This window comes from Elephas maximus, chromosome 11, assembly GCF_024166365.1.
Source record: "Elephas maximus indicus isolate mEleMax1 chromosome 11, mEleMax1 primary haplotype, whole genome shotgun sequence".
NCBI lineage: Eukaryota > Metazoa > Chordata > Mammalia > Proboscidea > Elephantidae > Elephas > Elephas maximus.
In genome coordinates, this window is record NC_064829.1 from 70,303,640 (window position 1) to 70,327,042 (window position 23,403).

Sequence of the window (23,403 nt, forward strand, 5' to 3'; positions counted from 1 at the left end):
TCAGGATCTCCTTTGACAGACACATCCATCCTCTAACAACCACTACCACCCTCGTTGGCCACCACTAGTCTATTCTAAATTTAATTTTGTCATTTCAAGAATATTATATAGAATCATACAGTGTGTAACCATTTGAGATAGGCTTTTCCACTCAGCAGAATTCTCTGGAGATTCATCCAGGTTGTTGCTTGTATTAAGTTTTTTTTTTTTAACATTCAACCATTGAAGGGCATCAAGGTTGCTTCCACTTTGTGGCTTTTACAAACAAAGCTGCTATAAACATTTGTGTACAGGTTTTACTATAAATTTAAGTTTTCATTTTTCTAGGAAAAATCCAGCAATTGCTAGATCCTATGGCAACTGCATGTTTAGTGTTCTAAGAAACCGCCAAACTCTTCCGGAATGAACGTACCATTTTACATTCCCATCAGCAATGTACAAATGATCCAGTTTCTCTGTATTCTCGCCAACATTTGGTGATATCACTCTTTTTCATTTTAGCCATGTTGATAGTGTGTAATGATATCTCATTGTTGTTTTATATGCATTTCCTTAATGGCTAATGATACTGAACTTCATTTCATCAGCTTATTTTCCATTTATATATCCTTTCCAGTTCTTCTGTCCATTTTTCTAATTGAATTATTTGTTTTTTACTGTTGAGTTTCAGAGGTTTTATACATTGTAGTCTTCCATCAAATACATGATTTGCAAATATTTTCTCCTAGTCTGTGACTGTCTTTTCATCCTCTTAACAGGATCTTTTGCAGAGCAAAAGCTTTTAATTTTGATGAACTCAATTTACTGACTTTCCCTTTTATGGATCGTTATTTTGGTGTCACATTTAACTCTGCCCAGCTCTAGAACCCAGAGGTTTTCTCTAAAAGTCTTAAGTTCATGATCCATTTTGAATTTTTTTTTTTTAATAAAGTATGAGGTTCTGGTGGTGGTTCATGATTTGCTTTAAGAAATAACTGTCTTTCTAACTAGAGGTTTGAAAGAATGCAATGTCATCTAGAAACAAATACACTCAAAGTGTGAATTTCCAATGTATCAATCCTGAGAGTGCATTGTCTAGCACTAGCTTTAATTCTTTCAGTAACCAGAATCCACGCCATATGCTCTGACCTCTGCCTACCTCTAAAACATTATTTCCTACAATTCTTTTGCTAACTGAAAAGGTTGGCAATCTGCTTCCATAAAGATTATAGCCAAGAAGACCCTATGGAACAGTTCTACTCTGTAACACATGGGGTTGCCATGAGTCAGAATTGATCACGGCAACTAACAATAACAACAACACTAGTTTTTTTTTTTTTTAAATTAACTTTTATTGAGCTTCAAGTGAACGTTTACAAATCAAGTCAAACTGTCACATATAAGTTTATATACACCTTACTCCGTACTCCCACTTAATCTCCCCCTAATGAGTCAGCCCTTCCAGTCTCTCCTTTCGTGACAATTTTGCCAGCTTCCAACCCTCTCTACCCTCCCATCCCCCCTCTAAACAGGAGATGCCAACACAGTCTCAAGTGTCCACCTGATACAAATAGCTCACTCTTCATCAGCATCTCTCTCCTACCCACTCCCCAGTCCCTTCCATGTCTGATGAGTTATCTTCGGGAATGGTTCCTGTCCTGGGCCAGCAGAAGGTTTGGGGACCATGACCGCCAGGATTCCTCTAGTCTCAGTCAGACCATTAAGTCTGGTCTTTTTGTGAGAATTTGGGGTCTGCATCCCACTGATCTCCTGCTCCCTCAGGGGTTCTCTGTTGTGCTCCCTGTCAGGGCAGTCATCGATTGTGGCCGGGCACCATCTAGTTCTTCTGGTCTCAGGATGATGTAGGTCTCTGGTTCATGTGGCCCTTTCTGTCTCTTGGGCTCTTAGTTATCGTGTGACCTTTGTGTTCTTCATTCTCCTTTGATCCAGGTGGGTTGAGACCAATTAATGCATCTTAGATGGCCACTTGATAGCATTTAAGACCCCAGACGCCACATTTCAAAGAACAACACTAGTTTTTAATGTACCTATGTAACTAAGGGGAAGAGACTATACCTTTTATGTGATATGGGCAAGGTTTAAATGCTTTCAATGTTAAATTCATAAACTATCCTGCAAAATACACTAAATTAAAATAGAAATGAGATTTCTACTATTCTTAGTAAAAGAAAACATTTTTTAAAAATTATGCCATATGATAATAATATGTGACACAGTTCTAGCTTAAATTCATCAAGAATAACATGCAAATTTACACTGATATTAGTTATTCCTTTCAGCACTAAATATGCTGATTTATTTCAAGAATAACAAAACTGCTAAGAAGCTTCATATTTATCTAAAGTGTTTTTCAGGGAGGCTGATCAGTCCTGTGTGCTGATGAGGCAATTTCATTGTTTAAAAAGAGCAAACAGCTGAGTTGACAGCTTTTCCTTAAAAGTCTTGATTGCTTACAACTGACTGCTCCAGAAATTCCTCAAAACTCTGAAGACTTCCATTTGTCAAGTGTGTAGAAATCAAGACTGAGAGACTATGTAAATTATTGACATTTAGAAAAGTTAATTTGAAGCCATGTAGCATGAAATAAATGTTAATACATTTGCCCAATATATATTTAAGAAATAAGTCAAAAGATAAGTTAGAATGATAACCCTTGTTTTTTGTCAGCATAGTTCTATCTATAACAATAATTTAACATTCATGTTTCACTGTTTTCTTTAATAATATTCTAATAATATATTATTGCTGAGAAAGCATACTAGTCTGTGAGAGGCCCTAATCAACTAAATTCCTCTAATGACAACTAAACTCTGATTAAAAGGGTAAAACTTTTTCTCATTTTTGTAATAAACAATCTATGTTACAGTGATTTAACAGCCATCACAGGAAATACCCTCAAATATCTACTCTCATTTCCTAAAAACGGGCATACCACATGCTTCTTAAACATTTACCTTACCTTTTTGATGACAACTGTGTAGTTAACTGAACTGCTTCAAAAGCACACATCACAAGAACAAACGGGATTAAAATCTGTTTAAAAGAATGGTAAATGAGCAAATGAAGCATTTGAAACTTATTGAAACAATACTATTTTTGCTTATAGAAATATTTTCAACTTTTCAAATAACTTGTATATTAGTGAACAGCAAACACTGGATGAAATAAAAGCATGATACCAATGACATACAGAACAGCAATAAAACTGATTCAGAAAATCTACATTAATAACATATAGAATATAAAAAAAATACACACTTCAAACGAGTCTATTATAAAATTTTATTCTTTTTAACTCATTCTAATAATTAATGACAATGTTCAAATGTTTCCAAGAGGGTGTGAATGGCTCAGCATCCCCAAATCAAAAAAAAAAAAAATGTAGCCTGATAACTTGATTCATAGATCCCTGAACCCATCTGGTTATTTGATACTTCCTGTTGTGTGCTGACGAGTTGATCCTGACTCATCACAACCCTATGTGACAGAGTAGAGCTGCCCCATAGGGCTCCCTAGGCTATAATTTTTATGGGAACAGATCACCAGGTCTTCACCCCAGGAGTGACTGGTGGGTTCAAACTGCCAACCTTTTGGCTAGCAGCTGAATATTTAACCACTGTACCACCAGGGCTCCCTATTTGATACTAGAACACTATAAACATGATCCAACTGCTTTATATTGCTTTTTGGTTTTTAAATACTAATTTATGTCTGATTATAAAATTCATACTCATTGTAAAACTTCTGAAAAAATACAGAAAGGCATATTAAAATTTAAACTGGTTGAAAATCCACAATTCAGAAATACTATTAACATTTTGAGATATACTTTTCAATGATCAATTCTTAAAACATATATATACCTTGATGTTTCAAAAAAGGGAAGGAAAATATGGAAAAGAACTGATACTCAAAGTTGCATGCAAATCTTTTTCAAGTAAAGGGTACATGAATAAAATAGAGTTCAGGAGGACCTTTCCTTCTACATCAGTCAACAGAAGTCATCAACAACATTATGTCATTAAAGTTCACTGAACTATGCTAGAGATTAAAGATCTACTAGCATTCTAATTTAAGGCTTTCTTTTTATTCCTTTTCTCTCGCTTTTAATTAAAGACTGATAGTCTTTAATAAATTGAGAAAAGAACTACCAAAAAGACTGTGAATGAAAATAAAGGAAACGATAATGTTGTTAAAATAATTCAATAAAGAATGAGACATGAGAGAATTTTGAACATCTTTTTCAACATTTCTTAAACTTACATTTCCATTAGTGTGGTAACAAAAAGTAGATATTGATCCTATTAAGAAAGGCATATTCTTTAACAATAATTACTTGTGATCTAAACAGCAGGTAATCAGATTTTTAGGGAGGGATTAGTTACTTTATTTAAGCAAATATGTACTAACCACATAAAAAGTGAAGGCACAATGGTAGAGATAATCTGGTAGAGGTAAATGGAGGAAATAAGATGAGCACAATGACCCTAAGACAAAGGGGAAGAATATGAATTATGTTCCAGTGGAGAGTCTGAATCCCTGGAGAGCAGAGAATGAGTCATTATCTTCTTTGTATTCTCAGCACCCAACAGGGTGCCTGGCACATTATTGCATGAAACCACTCAATGACATTTGTTGAATGAATGAATCCATTCTAGGTACATGGATTATGAGAAAAGACTGTGAGTTTATAACATGTTGGTAGTCTTGTGGGTGGGGAACATCGGTTCAGGGAGCCTTAGGATGTCTCAGAACATGCAGTTTTGACCACAGCTTCCCCATAGGCTTTAGTCAATTTTAACAGGACTTTCTGGGACTAATATGAAATCCTTACCCTCTTGAAGTCAAATGGGTTTAAGAGTAAAAAGATTAATTGTGTGTTGAGGTAAGGGCTAGGGAGTCCCATCTCCAATCCAGCAGTGGTATCAAAGCCAAATCTGACACTGTCTCTCTCCATTGCTATTTGTCTCTGTCACAATGACTTTATGATCTTAATGTCACATAACATTACATAGTCTTAATGTCACAATGGGCTCATAATGTTAATCAATCACTCTTTTAATACAAATAGGAAAACTAACCTTCCACATCATCAGGGCTCCCATCATAAAAGGATTAAACACGGTCAGAAAGCAATAGACAGAGGCAAGGTCGAAGCTAAGGAGTCATAACATGAAGAAAAAGGACGTTAGAATCTACACCGTAACTTTAAAAGAACATTGTTCTAAAAGGGAAGTTTAAATGAATTTTTTGAAATCTAATCTCACTAAAACACCAACACACATCATATCAATGAATATCATGAAGTCTCTCAAAAGAACGAAGTAGATCTGTATGTGCCAATATATAACAATCTCCAAAACACATCTACAGTGTACAAAGCTAGGTACGAATAAAAGGTTAAAGATTTTAATTTGCATATTTTTGGTTTTAGGTAAATATATATGATATATTCATTTAAAATTACCTGTTAATAGATGCTATATTACCAGTTCCAAAAAATGCTGTCACTAGGAAGAAAACCTAAATAGAGTCAAGGAAATGCCAAAACAAGTCAGAATTCGTAACAAATTTCCTTTCCAATTATAGAAGATATACCAACCCTGTCATGAGGGTAATTTGCTTCTTAACCTTTACAGTTGATCTGAAAATTGTTTTAAATGAAGGTTCTGTTGCATCTACTTGTAAATGCATTTTGTAAGAGCCAGACAGAACAGACAATGTACTGAGGACAATGAGGCCTGGGAGGCTGTACTCACTTGGTCACTAGTTACCTTAGGAAGGTTACTATTTTCTTCTTCTCTAACATGGAGAGTTGCACTACAGGAGTCCCCAGGTTGCAAATGAGATCCGTTCCTAAATGTGGCTTAAGTCTTCAAGTTGAATTGGTAGGAAAGTCACAACAGGTACATAGGTTCTTATTAAGCCTTACTTTAGAGCAAGAAAAGGCTTGAAGCCTTTTTTCAATGATTTAAAAGCTGCATATGCAGCAACTGAAGGTGACTGCGATGAAGAATTTGTTGCAAAGGGGTTAGTTCAATCGTTTCCAAGTGAGGGCAAGTTTATGTAACATTAAAGGGCAAGTAAGAGTTGTCTGTAAGTCCAACGTTTGTAACCTGGGACTGCCTGTACTGTATTAATTGTGTTAATTGCTAGTGTGCCCACTACATGTGAATCACATGCTAGGCTCTTTGGAAGTATCAGAAATAAGATATCATGTTTTAAAATAGTTCAGTAGAAAATGGGACATAAGAAAATGCTGAACATCTCTTCAACATTTTTTAAACTTACAAGTGTATTAGTACAGTAACAAAAGGTATAGACATTAATCCTCTTGATAGCCAAGAACTTCCTACTAGTACTTAAAATACTGCCTGGCCCATTGAAAGGGCTCAATAATGTTATTTTATTATCATACATACACACAAACATGCACATGTACAAAAGTTGTACAGAAACATCAAGAGGCACTATGAATCATAAAAACTTTCAAGGAAAAACTGGCATTTCAGTTGGTGAGTTGAGCCTTAAAAATATTCATGGATACATCCATTCAGCCAATCAACTAACCAACCAGCACTTACTGCCCAGTATACGTCAGAGACAGAGCTAGGCACTAAGAACACAAATGTGAATAAAATAGTCTTGAACTGCTCATATGGTGACTAAGATTATAATAACATGTAGAAGTAGATGGAAGGGATTTGAAGGTAAAGAAACATTGGGAAAGTAAGTGGCACATTCAAGGAACAGCATACCAGTCTGATTAAAGCTTAGGGTTTATCGAAGGATATAAATATAGATTTGTGAAATATTAATCAAAAGCCTCAAACTTTATTGTGAAGACAGTGAATGGGCAGAAACACCCTTCTATGTCTTCTTACTCCATTAAACGGGAGGCAGCAGCTCCTTAAAATAAAAGTCCCAACAAAGGATACAAGGAAAAAGGCCCTGCGGATATCATCCAGATAGAGCTGTCGAAACTGAGTTATATCCATATTACAGGAAAATTCAATACTGGTGAGCTGTGAGATAATAAGAAAAATATTAATACTCAATAAAAGTTGGCTTACTTCTACACTCTAAAGGAAAACTTAGTCTAAGTTAAAATGGCTAGAAAGATGCCTCATACTGACAAACAAACTGACGATAATTTTTTTCCTATAGCTTAATTACCCCTAAGTAAAATCTGCCAAAAGGTAAAATATGTTGCTAATAATAAACTGATCATGGTTGTTGTAATACTGCTATATGTGTAATAAAAGTGAGAATTGAACTTTTTATCAAATGCTTCTTTTTAATTCCCTATATAATTCTTCCCTTTTCAAAGACTCTAATTTCACAGAGAGTATCCTGATCTTCTCAAAGTATGGTACGGTATTGAAAACCATGGTAAAATAAAATAAAATAAAACTCTATTTCTTTGTTCTTCTGTTAATTCTATTTGCAGAGAAATTATTTTCTCTCTATAAAAAAGCAAAATATTCTTGTCTTTGGTAAATAGAAAACTACTCAATCCAACAAGATAGGTGTACTTCTTACTTAATCCCACTTCCTGAAAAAAGAAGAATCATGGGTGAGTGTAAAAGGGAGACTTTCCCCATCTGCCACACCACATTGACCTGGCAGTTGTTCCCATAAAGACTACAGCCTAGGAAACCCTTTAGGGAATCTCTACTCTGTCACATAGGATCGCTATGAGTTGGAATTGACTCAATGGCACACAACAACAACAACAACAAGGTCCTAGGATGCCTTACTACTCTTTTCTTGAGAAAGATAGATCTGCTTTCAGTTGAAAAAAAATTTATCAAGTGACACAATGAATCTCAGCTAGCCTACTGAAATATTTAATATTAAGGACACAGGCTCTAACAATTTATTTGAATCTGATCGAAACTGCTTTTTACCTATTGTTTTAATATTCTAAGGTTGCAAGTTAAAAAACAGTAATTATTCAATATACTTCATTAAGTTTCTTATTAATTGAAATTAACTTTTTCTGAATTATCATTTACAGTGAACTCAATTGGAACCAGTTAAGGATAAAGTATGGTGTTTTTCTGCAATATTAATTTTATCTGACCCCAGGAAAATTGTAAATATTCTATCATGAATTCCTCATAATAACCTATAGTTGGAAAACAATAACAAAAAAAGCAAGAGACATCAGTTTTACTCTCTAGCATAACATGATAAAGGTACCCTTAAAATCTAGTTGGGTTTTAACAAATTCAAAGCATACCACGTTGAACAGGGGTCTAAGGAATGAACCAAGGCCACAATCACTGAGGTGACAGAATAAACATCTTAGATTAATATGACTAGAAAGAGAAAAAAATAATACTGGGAATTTATATGTCACCTTATGATCAAATTCATAAATGTGACAACATGAATATTCTCTGACTAAAATAAATTGAGTGAAGGAATAACTGGACATGAAAATAGAGGAAAATAAGATGAAGAGCTTTCTTTTTTTCTTCATTCCTTCACCTATATTGATGTTTTTCATATTAGTGACTCTCCTAAGTGATTGCTAAAGAAAAGCTCAACCTATTTAAAAAAAAAAAAAAGCCCATAAAATAATAAAAGTGCCCTTTTCTGTGATATGTGAAAAATTTCCTTATAAATTGTTTAACTTAATGGCCAATGCCAAATAAAATTTACTCAAGTTTCTTATACACTGTAAAACTTTTAGAAGAAAAAATATTTGATGAAATAACATTGCAATTTCCTTATAAGACAGAGAATATTTTAATATTCTCAGGTAAACTAGACAATGATTTTGATAAGTTACCTTCTGTTTATGGGAAACAACAGACTGTTGTAGGGTTTCCTGTTCCATGTATATCCAGGCAAACATCAAGCATGACAATACTAATGGAAATAGGGCTTCATATCTGCTTGTGGAGAGAAGGTGAAGAAATGGAAAGAAAAAAAAAAAAACTTAAGTAAATAAAACCTGCAAATTTATACTGAGAGGTCTTTCTCAAAATTAGAATAATCTTGGTAATACTTCTAGGTCACAATATCACAAAATCTAAATTTTCTCTAGGCTTTCCAGGAGAAGAGAGTAGAAAAGGAAATTAACATTTGAATTTCAACTTCAATACTGTTTTTTTTTTGAAACTTATTGAGATCATTATATATTTAAAATAGTATGAATTTAAAAATCATTCATAAAATGACAGATACACACCAAAAAGAAAGAAAATGTTAAGACAAAGGCAGGAAGACAACTCTTGAGTTAAGATAAATATATGTAGAAGAGTAAGATAACACACCAAATTAAAAAAAAAAGTACAATAGACCAAAATGTCAGTGGGAGGTAGGGTTAATAAATGATTTTTCCCACTTATCCCTACCTTCCAAAATGTGATTATATGATTTTTACAATCATAAAAAAAATAATTGAAAAACAAAGACTTAGAATGCCTGTATCCTGGCATTCTTTAAAGCTTATTTCAAGACCGACATGAATCCTTGATGGTACCAATCCAGCTCACCTACTCAAACTCTTCCTACTCTTTCTTTATATCATCCAACTCAAAACTTCATTAACCCACAATAACTTAATTGTTTCATTTTGTAATTGTCTAACACTGTAAAATATAGTTCTTATTTTACAGCAGCCTACAACTCTTTTACACGCCTGCGGTGCTGATGGTACTGTCCGTATGCCTATATAGTGCTTGGGATACTATAAACCCATTGCCATCAAGCTGATTCTGACTCATAGCAACCCTACAGAACAGAGCAGAACTGCCCCATAGGGTTTCCAAGGATGGGCTGGTGGATTCATACTACAGACCCTTTGGTTAGCAGGCAAACTCTTCAAACGCTGTGCCACCAGGGCTCCTAGGACAGTACAGGTTAAAGAAAACACAATTGTTGATTAACTGAAATAAGAAGGTATACTCCGAGCAAACAGGGACCATGATTTTTTAAACATTTGCAATGATATACGAAATTCTTTTCTAACATATAAAAACGCAACTTTCATAGTTCTACAAATAATGCTACAGACTTAGTTCCCTTTCAAAAAACTATAAATTATGATCGCTTTCTTTTGTAAAATGTAGATGGACAAATCAGACAACCTGTACTTTATTAGACAATACCTCGCATACCATCTGCATATCTGAATTAATAAACTGAAATACCAATAAAATGTTATGGGCTCTGAGAGTATACAATGAAACCCTACTAAATGAGGATCTATTTGGTCTCTGTGCAAACTGAATAGGGCTGGAAAAGCATTTAGCTTTGGAGAGTTTGCTAAGCAAATGGATAATGGAAACAAAATTTCAGAGGGAAATGCTTAACCAACTTAAGAGAACAAACTATTTTCAAGTATTATGGTAGCTCCATTTGCATAAAAATGATTAAGTACTGATTAAAAATGAATCTCCTTTATTCATCAAATCAAGGGTGTATTGTCAGGATTACTGTACTGTAGTTCTGAAAAGTAATAAAACTGCATTTCACTAATTTACATAAATATCCCTCCATCCAAAATAGTGATGCTGAACCATAACAGGTGGACTCTATTTTGCAAAACTGATCTGACACTGAAAAAAATGCACTAATTGAAATTATTAGACTGTGTTTTTTTTTTTTATTTAAAGTTAGTACCCCTGTTGATTTTTTTGTAAAGCTAAGTATACCTTCTGATGTTGAATAATATATCCCTTAATGCATTTATTAGTAGGGTCATACTCAGCATTAATATTTTAACTTTGGCTTGACTTTTCATTTTCTAGATTTGCTTAAAACAAGTTAAATGTGTTCATAATTTGTTTTAGTATCACTCATGACTACTAGATTATTTAAAATACTATAATACTTATCCTCAATGTAAGTTACATGATTAACTCACTGCACATTATGAAATATTTTTTCCACTCATAATTTTCTTTCTTTCCTTCCTTTCTACCTGCCTGCCTACCTTCTTTCCTCTCTGCTTTTGTCTCTCCCTCCCTTCCTTCTTTCTTTCTTTCTAATTCAGGGAACCAGATCCATTGCTAGGTTTGCTATATTGTTAAATCTACTATATATTTCTTTGGATCTATTTATTTATTACTTTAGAATATGAAGGTTCAAAAAAGAAAAGGGCTTATTGATTACTGGAAACCCTGGTGGCATAGTAGTTAAGAGCTATGGCTGCTAACCAACAGGTCAGCAGTTCGAATCCAGCAGCTGCTCCATGGAAACCATATGGGGCAGTTCTACTCTGCCCTATACGTTGCGTTGAGACAGCATCAACTTGATGGCAAAAGGTTTCTTTTCCTTTTTTTAATTGATTATTAGGTGACTGCATAGAAGTTTGGAAACCCTGGTGGCATAAGTGGTTACGTGCTATGGCTGCTAACCAAAGGGTCGGCAGTTTGAATCCACCAGGCACTCCTTGGAAACTCTATGGGGCAGCTCTGCTCTGTCCTATAGGGTCACTATGAGTCGGTATCGACTCAGTGGCACTGGGCTTGGCTTGGGCACAGAAGTTAGCACATACTTCTAGAACCCTTCAAACATTTATTTCCTTAAGCCAACCCCTGGATGTGATCTCTTAATGAAACTTGTGTGTCACCCCAAAATGATGGGTTAGACTAGAAGAGTTTATCATCTGGCTTTCTTATCTAGACTAAACCCCCCCCCCAAAAAGTGTGTATAAATTCTAAATTACATATATTTTGATAATGGATTCTAATATAATAAAATTATTTATCCTGAAATTTTTCGATGGCACTGGGTTGGTTTTTGGGATCCTGAAATTTCACCAGTAAAGAAGAAAAGACTAAAGGGTTTTAAGGACTCAGGATGTTTACCACACTTGATCAAGAACAGCTGGATGCTCACAGACTTCAAGCTTTATTTGAAAACTCAAATTTCAAAATCTCAAGGCAAGCCCATTTTAAGATCTTATTAGGAAACTGGGAAAAATTTCCATGTTGTTTATATCACACCTTCATAGGTGTGGCCCAGATCTGGTTATGCAGGGAGAAGGCAAAAGACAGGAGGTGTGGGGAGCTCTGGTGAGGGAAGGAGGTGTAGTGCCCCTCTGGATCATCTCCTATCCGGGGGCTACAAAAATGCCTGGGGTCTAGGTCACTTAGAAGATTTGGAGCAGTGGCTACGTGCTTGGCTGTTAACCAAAAGGTTGGCAGTTCAAAGCCATCCAGCGGCTCCACAGGAGAAAGGCCCACAGATCTGCTTCCATAACGATTATAGCCTAAGAAACCCTATGGGGCAGTTCTACTCTGTCACATGGGGTCGCTATGAGTTGGAATTGACTTGACAGCACTCGACAACAATACCAGAAGATTTTGAGAACATACTGATCCTGAATTAGGACAACTAAGTTTCCCAGAGTCAATGCAAGTCTTGAACCCAAATATTTTTACAAAATAAAAAATAACTGAGAATAATCTGTTGATAGCACAGTGATTAACTTCTTAGGTTTAGTCTAAATTGGACCAAGATCCCATATTTGGGTCAAAATTCAAACGATGTGTAGTATTTATTCAATCTGTCTGACCCAGTCAGTGTTTGTTATAATGTGCATATTTTTCACCCTCATAAAGATTTAAAAAGGGATGAAGTAAAATTCAAAAGCAAGCAAAGAACTGTTCAAAATAAATGGAGGGAATAGACTGCTATCTTCACTGAACCCTAGGGAATGCTTCAAGGTCTAGCCCAAATCAAGTTGCTGCTCTTTGTTTTAAGAAAGTTTCAACAGTAAATAAAAATTGGTTCTTTAACTTTGGGAAAAAATATTCTGAAAGTATCCTGAATCAAAGCAATATTTGTACATGTAAGAATAAAAATAAAAAAATAAAAAATTAAATTTGAAGAACAAATCAAAGCCATAATTCAAAGTGCATGAAAAGAATGCAACATAAACTAAAATCATTCTAAGTCACTGTTTGAAACTTAAAATTCCTGCATAATCAATCAGAATTTTCTAACACTGTAGCAAAATGACATTTTTAGCAACTTCAGGAAATAAATAGGAAGACAAAGACAAAAACCAATACTATGAAAATGATGAGAAAAACAAAACTAGAAGACTATGGACTGTCATGTGCAATTCTTACAGAGTAAAAAAAATTTATAGTTTCTCAAGATTTACTGAACACTTTTTACTTCTAGAGGTTAAGTGCTGGTAGAGAAAATGTCAATATTTCATTTAAAATTTGCTACCATTAGATTAAAAATTTTTAAACGTTTATACCCTGTGCTTAGTAGTAGGTAGGTGGACATCAAGGAAAGCAGTATGCTAAACAGTCGCTGAAAGAGAATCGTGGGACTCAGCAGTGGCACAACCAAGGAGGACGCTGCAATAAAACAAACCAGGTCCTATGTCAGTACAAGAGACAGAAAATATACTACTGTAGAACCACTGAATAGTTTATTATTGTTTATATGGTCCTTTACGAAACCCTGGTGCCACAGTGGTTAAGAGCTACGGCTGCTAACCAAAAGGTCGGCAGTTTGAATCCACCAGGTGCTCCTTGGAAACCATATGGGGCAGTTCCACTCTATCCTACAGGGTCGCTATGAGTCAGAATCAACTCGATGGCAACGGGTTTGGTTTTTTTGGTTATGGTCCTTTAACATGAGTTATATCTACCCTAATCACTTTTTAAGAAATCTGATACTTGACAACTTTGATTAAAATTACATTTAATTATTTTAAGTGTATTTTGGCTTAAATAATTCAGATTTTCTCAATTTCTATTCAGCCTAGCTCACTGTAATAATATTCATGGCTAAATGAATAATTCATTATTTTCTAATGAAATATTACTCAAGATCCAGCAACTTTTCCCTTTATTAGGAATTTATATCTTAGTTCAAAGACAACTCACTCCCTGGAAACTGATTTTCCCTAAACTGCCCTATGAGGTTAGTTTTGTTTCAACTTGGCTAGCCTATGGTACCCGGTTATTTCATAAAATACTAGTCTAGGTGATGCTGTGAAAGTTAGAAGATGTGGTTAACATTACAGTTGACATCACAGTAAAGGGGATTATTCTCAACACTGTGGGTGGGCTTTATCTAATCAGCTGAAGGCCCTGAGAGCAAAAACCAAGGTTTCAAGAGAATAAAAAATTCTGCCTCAAGACTGCAGCATCATCTCCTGCCTGAGCTTCCAGCCTACTGGCCTGCCCTACAGATTTCAGACTTGCCAGCCCCACAATCACATGAGCAACCCTGACTAGTATACCTCCTCCTGAAAAAAGTTCTCTGTACTACAAAGTATGCAATGACAGTTACAGCGTGTCACTTGGGAAATCAGAGGCAAGAGAGAATAACTTCACTATGATCAAAAGATGTAATAAGAGCATTTTTAATCTTTCTCCAGAGGATAAGAAAAAAGCAACTATTTCAGTGGGGGAAGGGTACGTGAAAGGGGACAGCAAAATGTAAACTCTCCCCATCACTGCTTTTATTTTTTAGCTTCGTTTTTACTTTTCTAGTTAATCTCTCTATTTAGGATGGCAATATGTATGCTGGGGAAGTGCTCAGAACATGGAGACAGACAACTTGGGATGGATCCTACCTCAATCATTCATCAACTGTGTGGTCATGGGCAAGTTTGTTAACCTAGATAAAATAAAAACCATAGGAGATGTAAAACCAAAACCAAACCTGTTGCCGCTGAGTTGATTCCAACTCATAGTAACAGAGTAAAATTACCCCATAGGGTTTCCAAGGAGTGGCTGGTGGATTTGAACTGCTGACCTTTTGGTTAGCAGCCAAGCTTTTAACCACTATGTCACCAAGAGAATAAATATACAGAAACATACTAATAATAGGAAACTTGAATGTACCACTCTCAATATTAGACAGAACAGATGGACAAAAAATAAGTAAAAATATAAAACAACATAATCAGCAAAGTAGAGATTTTCAATATATATATTAAACACTGTTTGGCTGCTAACCAAAAGGTCAGTGGTTCAAACTCACCAGCTGCCCTTTGGAATAAAGATGTGGCAGTCTGCTTCTACAAAGATTTCGGCCTTGGAAACCCAATGGGGCAGTTCTACTTTGTCCTATAGGGTCACTATGAGTTGGAATCAACTTGACGGCAGAGGGTTTGGTTTTTTGTTACTGTTTCATAAAGGGTAGTCTCAAGTACACATGGAACATTCACAAAATTGATACAAATACTGGGGCACAAAGATTAGTCCCCTACTACCAGTAGGTCCCATAAAATAGAAATATTACAAACAATACTTGCAGATCATGATGCAACAGAACTAGAAAATTAAAAATGAAACTAAAAAATAAAAAGGCCTTTCAACCTGGAAATTAAAAGGCACCACACATACACATTCCAGCTTTCTTAAATATCCATTGTTGTCAAGTTGATTCTGACTCATAGTGACCCTATTAGGACAGTGTAGAACTGCCCCATAGGGTTTCCAAGGCTGTAGTCTTTATGGAAGCGTATTGCCACATCTTTCTCCTGTGGAGCAGGTTGGTAGGTTCAAACCGCCGAGTGCTTTCTGGTTAGCAATTGAGCACTTTAACCACTGTGCCACCAGGGCTCCTCTTCCTAAGTAAGAGTACTACCTATAAGAATATGTTTTCAAACATTTAACAGGTTTTACGAAATGTGTGATGTGTTGGGAAGTGCCTAATCAATGTTATTCTTAACAAGAAAATTTTAACTGTTTCCTAGTCCCTGTGGAAGAAAAACTGAGAATTTATGAACAAACATGAAAATTAACCATAAGAACCTCTTCATAAAATACTCTTCTCTTCTGGAATCACACAGTAGATTTATATCAGATGTTAAATACACAGCCTTATTCTCACGTCAGGAATATTTTCTCAAGTAATTCTTATTAATATATGCATACTCACAGCAGTTCTAACTCTCTTTGTCAAATTCAAACAAGATAGAAATAATAGCTGGTTATTACTATTTTCTTAAAATAAAATTACTTCTTTCAATAACAATAATATAGACATAAATGGGCAACTTCAAGGTAACTGACTTGACGTAAAGTTCTCTCCTTTGGTTTGTGTGACCGCTCACCTAGAATTGTCCAGCTGACAATCTGATTCAGAAGGGGCAGTCCTTGTTTCCTGAGTAGACTGCTGTGAGTGCTATAGACAACAAGCATGGAAAGCACTGTGCTCAGCATCTGAAAACAAATACCAAAAAAAGATATATAATTTAGAGGGTGGTGAGAATAGCTTATATACTAGAAATAATGTCTAGAAAAGTGATGTGAACAAACGGAATATGGCCAAATTGCCACTGAAATTGGACCAAACTCACCTTCTTGTGGCCAAGGCAAGTTAGTGCTGTTGTACCAAACAAAGGTGCTCCTTCATAAGCATGAGATGATACATTTTACCCTTTCAAGAGTATTTTGGCATATACTATCACATTGCTTTTATTTAGAAGCATTCATTACTAATGTTAAAGGTTTCTTAAATCATGGAAACGAAGAGTGAGATGTATATGGTGTAGTGTATAAAGTTTAGTGCCTTCCACCTCTGGCCCTCCTCTACTATAAAATCCATTTTTTCATTCATCATTTATTGAAATACTTGTGACCTGAGTATGTACCTAGCACTGAAAATATGAGTATAAATACTCTTTAGGGAATACTTATAAACTAGTGTCAAACCAAAACCAAATCCACTGCAGTGGAGTCAATTCTGACTCAAAGCAACCCTGTAAGACAGAGTAGAACTGTCCCATAGAATTTCCAAGGCTGTAAATCTTATGGAAGCAGACTGCCACATCTTTCTCCCATGGAGTGGCTAGTGGGTTTAAACCACTAACATTTCAGTTAGCAGCCAAGTGCTTACCCACTGCACCACCAGGGCACCTTATAAACTAGTGTAGGAGGTGGCAAACTACAGCTTGCAGGCTGATGGCCTATTTTTATACACACTGCTTTAATGGAATACTGTCACCCTCATTCATTTATGCATTGTCTACAGCTTCCTTTGCGCTACAGTGATAGGGCTGAAAATTTGGGGCTGACACCATATGGCCTAAAATATACACTACCTGGTTCTTTAGAAAAAACTTTTCTGACTCCTGAACTAGTGGATGAACTGCTATTTTAAATAAATGAGCTTAGCTAAAGGATCCCTGGTGGCACAGTGGTTGAAGCGTTTGACTGCTAACCAAAAGATCAACAGTTTGAAACCACCAGTGGCTTTGTGGGAGACAGACATGGCAGTCTGTTTTCATAGCCTTGGAAACCCCATGAGGTTGCTATGAGTTGGAATCGACTTGAGGGCAGTGAGTTTGGTTTTGAGAGCTTAGCTAAGGCTGTGAACAAAGTAAATTCCTCAGAGATCAGATCAGGAGTTTTAGTACTCAATCTTAGAGATACATTTAATGTACTCTCATATTATCAGCTAATTAAGAAGAAATTGCTGTCAATAAATTAGGGCACAATCATATAAGATCCCTCAATTTTAAGACATATTCTCATTTCAGAGATGTTAAGATGTGAAAGACGTGTATCTTGGAAGGGATGAAATACAGTGTACAGTTTGATTAGTACACTTTGGAGAATTGCCTAGACGAAGGAAACTGTTTTCTCATACAGTATTTGGTAAATTAGGTATGCATTTCAGTCGAAAGAAAATAAAAAGTACCTGTTCAGAAAAAAAAAGTAAAAAAAAGAGAAACCAAATAAACAGAAATACCTTTAAAAATTTAACAGTACAGTGTTGAGCTATATAGCAGGTCATATTTGAAAAATTTTGTAGCTTAAAAGTTGTTTTTGCACATAGAAAGCACACAGTAAATACTTCTTGAATGACTGCACAATTATAGGATACAAGAATAAATGGGATTTATAGTATAGAAAAATATGATAAATATTTATTGTGGTCAGGTCAACAGGGTGAGTGGGAGTGACTGAAAATTATGTTAATATTAACAAAAATAATGTCACAGTTTTGAGCATCAGTAATTGTGAAGGTAAAATGCTTAACTTCAAAACAGAGATATAAGAATATGTAGCGCATTTATTTTTTGAGAAAATAAGAATAAAGAGGAAAAATTTTGTCAACAGGAATTAAATGGAAATTAATAAAGATAATACAAAGAGGAATTTTGTAATGGATTTATTTTATACTCAGGTGTACTTTGGACAAAGCACATAAAAATTTTAATATTTTCCTCGCTCCTATCATGTGAAATTTAGAAATATTTTCTTCTGTCAAAGTACTCATTATCTGAGAATTCTGTGAAAGCAACTGTGCACTTTAGTGTAAAGCCAGTCAGTGCGCCATATAAAATAACATATATATTCCAATAGTTTCACAGGCTCTCTGACAAAATATTTCATTTCTTTTTATAATTTTCCTATTGTTGTACAAGAATAAATTTAAGACATCACCTTTTAGGTGTTGTATTTTTTTCTTTTTTCAGAATATTCTTGGAAATCCTGTGTATTATCCCCAAGTAGCCCTGAGGAAATAAATGCTTTGAGAAGACTTTTATGAGTTTTGCCTTTTGTCAGTGTTTTAGATGTGTTATTTTGTTTTGTTTTGTTTGTTTAAAAGAAAAACATGTGGTTCCACTTTTATCTACCAAAAAAGCGATGTGTTTACAGAATATTACATTATATAATCTCTAATTCTAGCAACTCTATTAGATATTATCTATACTTTGTATATTAAAAAAACAACTGAATTAAATTGCTTAAGATGGCACAGCTATTATGAAGCATAGCTAGGAAGTGACTCAATTTTGAAAGATCTAGTTCAAAGCTTTTTCTATTACACCAAAGCCACCAACCAAGCTGAAGTTTACTTTCTCCTTGAACATCATCTGAAGCTTTGACTGGCTACTGTTCATATAAACACACCTAGAGGCTGCTTTTATTTCAAAAAGACTTAACTTTTTCAAGTTCAAGTTAACTTTTACAGCTCAACAGAGGACAATGCAGATTTCAGTCTAGGGAAGGCCCTTTTCAGCTCAACTTTTTGGTCAGGTGCAGTTCCCTCTTAGGACTCTTTAACCTCTGCTCTCTCGGCTGCTTTAGGCTTTCTCCTGATGACCACTTTGCTATTTCATACTTTTTAGAGAACATATTTATTTCCATATAATATCTTTAACAAAAAACTTTCTTTTCAGCTGGCAGGAATTAGGTGACTTAAACACCATGACATCGTAAGAACAACCTAATTAGAGACAACCTTAAGATAAATTTTGGTATATTGTTACTGTAACACAGCATTGAAAATGTTACTGACCTGTAATAGATGTACCAATAGCTCTTCATTAACAAAATTATCTTTTCTTTTTATGAGAGACGTTATGACAAACAGAGATAGCAGAAGAACCAGCAAGCCTGCACCCATTCTGTTTCAAAACACAATTCAAAATTTATAATTTTCATAAGATATTTATTGAGCACATATGACAAAATAAGACATTTTACTCTAACAGAACATCTCAGTCATTTAGCTTAATCAAGATGAAGGAACAAAATGGATACCAAAACCCAGTGCCGTCAAGCCGATTTCGACTAATAGCGACCCTATAGGACAGAGGAGAGCTGCCCCATAGAGTTTCCAAGGAGTGCCTGGCAGATTCGAACTGCCGACCCTTTGGTTAGCAGCCATAGCACTTAACCACTATGCCACCAGGGTTTCCAACAAAATGGATACATAAGGTATAAAACCAAAAAAAAACCCAAACCCAGTGCCATTGAGTCGATTCTGACTCATAGCGGCCCTATGGGTATAATACAAATAAAAATCTGAGGATAAAGATACTGTGGGATAAGGTTATTTGTAATCTCTCCACACAATTTTTAAAATATCTTTACCTTGTTTTGATCATTTATTTTAAATATTTCATGGACAAAAACAAAAAAACAAATCCATTGCTCTCAAGTAGATTCTAACTCCCGGGGACCCTGCAGGACACAGTAGAAATGCCCCATAGGGTTTCTAACGCTATAAATCTTTACGGAAGCAGACTGCCACATTTTTCTGCAGAGCAGGTGGTAGGTTCAAACTGCTGATCTTTCAGTTAGCAGCCAAACCATTAACCACTGCACCACCAGGGCTCCTTTCATTTCATGGACACTCCTACCATAATTCTTAGTCTGACTTGGACAAATTTCCAAAAAGCAACACAAAAGTTAACTAAAATAAATCATCAATATCAAAAACATACATTTTGTGACTATGAGCACTTATTCATACAAAAGTATCTATAACTCATATTATTTCTAATGCAAATCAGAAGAGGTGTATCCTTTCACCATACTTATTTTATCTGAATGCTGAGCAAATAATCAAAGAAGCTGGGCTACATGAAAAAGAACACCCATCAATAATCAAACTGAATGTAAATGATTTAAATGCACACATAAAGAGACAAAGAGTGACAGAATGGATTTAAAAGAAAAAAAAAAAAACAGAAGCAATCAATATGCTCTCTATAAGAGATACACCTCAGAAACAAAGACATAAATACATTAAAAATTAAAGAATGGAAAAAAAAATTAAAAAACAGCAACCAAAAAAGAGCAGAAGTGGCAATACTAATCTCAGATAAAATAGGCTTCAAAACAAAATCCACCATACAAGACATGGGAAGGACATTATATGATGATTAAAGGGACAATCCACCATGGGGACATAACCATAATAAATATCTACACACCCAATGAAAGGGCTCCAAAATACATGAAACAAACTGTGACAGCACTGAAAAGAGAAACTGACAGTTCCATAATAATTGTAGGAATCTGCAACACATCACTCTCGATAAAGGACAGAACATCTAGAAACTCAACATAGATACAGAAGACCTAAAGGCCACAATCAACCAACTTGGCCTCACAGACATATATGGAACACTCCATCCTATAGCAGCAAAGTACACATTCTTTTCCAACGCACGTGGAACATTCTGCAGAATACACCACATCTTAGGCCACAAACCAACTTTCAACAAAATTCAAAACATTGAGATAATACAATGTATTTTCTCTGATCACAACACCACAGAAGTAGAAATTAATAACAGGAAGAGCAAGGAAAAAAAAAAATCAAATACATGGCAGGAGGGGACAGGAACGCTGGTAACAGGGAATCCGGGGTCAGGGAGGGGAGAGTATCGACATGTCATGGGGTTGGCAACTAATGCCACAAAACAATATGTGTAGTAGTTGTTTAATGAGAAGCTAGTTTAACCTGTAAACCTTCATCTAAAGTAGAATTAAAAAAAAAAAAAACCCAACAACAACAACAACAACAAAAAACCCTGGTCCAGATGGCTTCACTGGAGAATTCAACAGGACTACTCAAACTCTTTCAGAAAACAGAAAAGGAAGGGATACTTCTAAATTCATTCTGTGAAGCCAGCATAACCCTCATACCAAAACCAAACAAAGACACCACAAAAAAAGAAACATACAGACCAATATCTCTCATGAATATTAAAAAACAAAAAAAATCCAAACCCACTGCCATTGAGTTGGTTCTGACTCATAGTGACCCTATAGTGATCCTATAGGCATATAGATGCAAAAATTCTCAACAAAATTCTAGCCAATAGAATTCACCATCATATCAAAAAAATAATACATCATGACCAAGTGGGATTCATACCAAGCATGCAAGGATGGTTCAACATTAGAAAACCAATCAACGTAACCCACCACATAAATAAAACAAAAGAATCACACGATCATACCAATTGACTCAGAAAAGGCTTTTGATAAAGTCGGACACCCACTCCTAACAAAAACTCTCAATAAAGTGGGTATAGAAGGGAAATTTCTCAACATAAAAAAAGGGCATTTCTACAAAACCAACAGCCAACATCATTAGTAACAGAGAGAGGCTGAAAACACTTCCCCTGAGAACAGAAAGAAGACAAGGATGTCCTTTATCACCATTTCTATTTAACATTGTGCTGAAAGTCCTAGCTAGAGCAATAAGGCAAGAAAAAGAAATAAAGTGTATTCAAGTTGGTAAGGAAGAAGTACAACTGTCCCTATTTGTGGATAAAATGATGCCATACGTAGAAAATCCAAAGGACTCCTCAAGAAAACTACTGGAACTAATAGAAAGATTTAGCAGAGCAGCAGGATACAAGATAAACATACAACAATCAGTTGGATTCCTATACACCAGTAAAGAGGACTCAGAAAGGAAATCAGCAAAGCAAAACCATTTATAACAGCCATTAAAAAAAAAAAATACGTAGGAATAAATCTAATCAGGGATATAAAAGACGTATACAGAGAAAACTACAAAACACTACTGCAAGAAACCAAACAAGACCTATATAAACAGAAAAACACACCATGCTCATGGATGGGTAGACTCAACATTGTGAAAATGTCAATTCTACCTAAATCAATCTACTAATACAATGCAATCTTGATCCAAATACCAAAAGCATTCTTCAAAGAGATGGTAAAACTAATCCTTAACTTCATATGGAATGGAAAGAGGCCCCGGATAAGTAAAGCACTACTGAAAAAAAAGAATATAGGAGGAGGACTCATACTACCTGATCTTAGAACCTACTATACAGCTACTGCAGTCAAAACAGACTGGTACTGACACAACAACAGACACACTGGCCAAGGGAACAGGATCCAAATGTAAATCCATCCACCTACAGTCACCTAATCTTTGACCAAGGCCCAAAGTCCACTAAATGGGGAAAAGCAGTCTTTTTAACAAATGGTGCTGACAAAACTAGATGTCCATCTATAAAAAAATGAAACAGCACCCATACCTCATCCCATACACAAAAACTAATTCAAAATGGATCAGAGACCTAAATATAAAACAAAAAACTATAAAGTTCATAGATATAAAAATAGGGTCAATGCTAGATGCCCTAATAAATAGCATAAATTGGATATAAATCATAATTAACAATACATAAACACTAGAAGATAAGCTAGATAACTGGGATCTTCTAAAAAATTAAACACTTATGCTCATCAAAAGATTTCACCAAAAGAGTAAAAAGAAAAACTACAGGCTGGGAAAAATTTTTTGGCTATGATAAATCCGACTAAGGTCTAATTTCTAAAAACTACAGGAAAACCCAATACCTCTACAACAACAACAAAAAAATCCAGTTAAAAAATGGGCAAAAGGTATGAACAGACACTTCATCAAAGAAGACATTCAGGTGCTAACAGACACATGAGGAAATGCTCCTGATCACTAGCCATTAGAGAAATGCAAATCAAAAACCACAAAGAGATACCATCTTACCCCAACATTACTAGAATGAATCAAAAAAACAGAAAATAACAAATGTTGGAGAGGCTGCAGGGAGACTGGAACGCTTACGCACTGCTGGTGGGAATGTAAAATGGTACAACTTTATTAAGTGATATGGTATTGCCTTAAAAAGCTAGA

The 23,403-nt window shown here is 35.2% G+C and overlaps 1 protein-coding gene across 7 annotated transcripts in view; it reads right to left on the reverse strand.

Annotated features, from left to right (window-relative positions):
• The window catches only part of LOC126085121 (GPI ethanolamine phosphate transferase 1), a 108,789-nt gene that overhangs the window by 11,077 nt on the left and 74,309 nt on the right, over positions 1-23,403 (reverse strand). For all 7 annotated transcript variants that reach the window (XM_049900141.1, XM_049900140.1, XM_049900143.1 and 4 more), the window contains 8 exons: positions 19,252-19,360; positions 16,055-16,163; positions 13,235-13,337; positions 8,801-8,903; positions 6,939-7,025; positions 5,468-5,523; positions 5,082-5,157; positions 2,960-3,033 (listed from right to left, as the gene is read on the reverse strand). In XM_049900141.1, coding sequence (XP_049756098.1) covers positions 2,960-3,033; positions 5,082-5,157; positions 5,468-5,523; positions 6,939-7,025; positions 8,801-8,903; positions 13,235-13,337; positions 16,055-16,163; positions 19,252-19,360 — 717 coding nt within the window. The remainder of the gene's footprint in view (positions 1-2,959; positions 3,034-5,081; positions 5,158-5,467; positions 5,524-6,938; positions 7,026-8,800; positions 8,904-13,234; positions 13,338-16,054; positions 16,164-19,251; positions 19,361-23,403) is intronic.